At 45.0% G+C, this 1513-nt stretch overlaps 1 protein-coding gene across 1 annotated transcript in view; it reads right to left on the minus strand.

The window, feature by feature from the left end:
* The window catches only part of GTF2A1 (general transcription factor IIA subunit 1), a 38044-nt gene that overhangs the window by 18297 nt on the left and 18234 nt on the right, over positions 1 to 1513 (minus strand). Inside the window, exon 5 of the mRNA XM_012803437.2 lies at positions 926 to 1059. Coding sequence (XP_012658891.1) covers positions 926 to 1059 — 134 coding nt within the window. The remainder of the gene's footprint in view (positions 1 to 925; positions 1060 to 1513) is intronic.

The raw sequence follows: 1513 nt of genomic DNA on the forward strand, positions 1-1513 counted from the left end.
CAACAGCAGTTTCAAACCCAGCCCCAACCAGCTAAACGATGACAGTGGCAACAACAACAAAAGGAACAGCTGGGCATTGTGGCGGTCGCCTGTAGTCCCAGGTACTTGGGAGACTGAGGCAAGAGAACTGCTTAAGCCCAAGAGTTTGAGGTTGCTGTGAGCTATGATGCCAGAGAACTCCACGGAGGACAACACACTAAGACTGTCTCAAAAAAAAAAAGAAAAGAATTAGTAGGACTTAATAATACCTTGGATATTAGATGATTCCATATACCCCTTCCAGAAAATACATAGGCATCATGTGACTACAGTCATGAACCCCTCATACTGAGGAGCTATTATACTTGTTGAATAAAGGCCAAATGACCACCTTAGGAAGCTAGACTGAGAATGCTGCCACTGACAGTAAAGCATATTCAGGAGGATGATGAAGGATGGGCAGAAGTAACAATAGTCAGTTTTAAATTAAGCATGCTTGGCTCGGAGCCTGTGGCTCAAGTGGCTAAGGTGCCAGCTACACACACCTAAGGTAGCGGGTTTGAATCCAGCCCGGGCCCACCAAAACAACAATGACGGCGGCAACCAAATATAGCCAGGCATTGTGGCAGGCGTCTGTGGTCCCAGCTACTTGGGAGGCTGAGACAGGAGACTCGCTTGAGCCCAGGAGTTGGAGGTTGCGGTGAGCTATGATGCCACAGCACACTATCCAGGGGGATAGCTTAAGGCTCTGTCTCAAAAAAAAAAAATTAAACATGCTTAACCATGAAGTATACAAAAGAAATTTAAAATGACAGGCTCTGTAGTACTGGAGAAGAGTCTAAGAATTTATGTACATACAGCCATAAGGAAAAAAAGAGACCCAACTAGGGAATCCATACAGAAGAAAAAAGATCCCCATGGTGATCATCAGGGAACATTCTTTTACCTGTTGTATAACAGGAGCTTGTACTCCACCCGGCTGCATTTGTGGTATAACCTGTTGTTGTAGAACCACGGACTGCTGAGGCTGAATGATATATTGGGCACCATTGGCTGCTCTGACCACCTGAAGAAGCTGGCCTAAATTTAAAAGTATGCATTCCAAGTTAACAAAAGAAGGCATAATAATTCTTAATATCCCAAACCAAAGTCCCATAGTACTTCGCTTCAAATATGATTAAAAGCAAGAGACGTGTGCTGAACTAATTATCATCACCACATAACACTAACTGTATGACTAGCTTATTCACAAAGAACCAAATTCCCCCTAATACGTTGCTTTAGAATGATCCAGAATCGTTTTAAGAATCTAGAATTAAAAAGTGAAAAAAATTATACCTTATTAAAATATGTAGGGCAGGCTCGGTGCCTACAGCTCAACCAGCTAAGGCACCAGCCACGTACACCTAAGGTGGCGGGTTTGAATCCAGCCCGGACCCGCCAAACGACGACGGCTGCAACCAAAAAATAGCCGGGCGTTGTGGCGGGCGCCTGTGGTCCCAGCTACTTGGGAGGCGGAGGCAGGAGACTCGCT

This window comes from Otolemur garnettii, unplaced genomic scaffold (assembly GCF_000181295.1).
Source record: "Otolemur garnettii isolate 467f Iridium unplaced genomic scaffold, OtoGar3 scaffold00020, whole genome shotgun sequence".
NCBI lineage: Eukaryota > Metazoa > Chordata > Mammalia > Primates > Galagidae > Otolemur > Otolemur garnettii.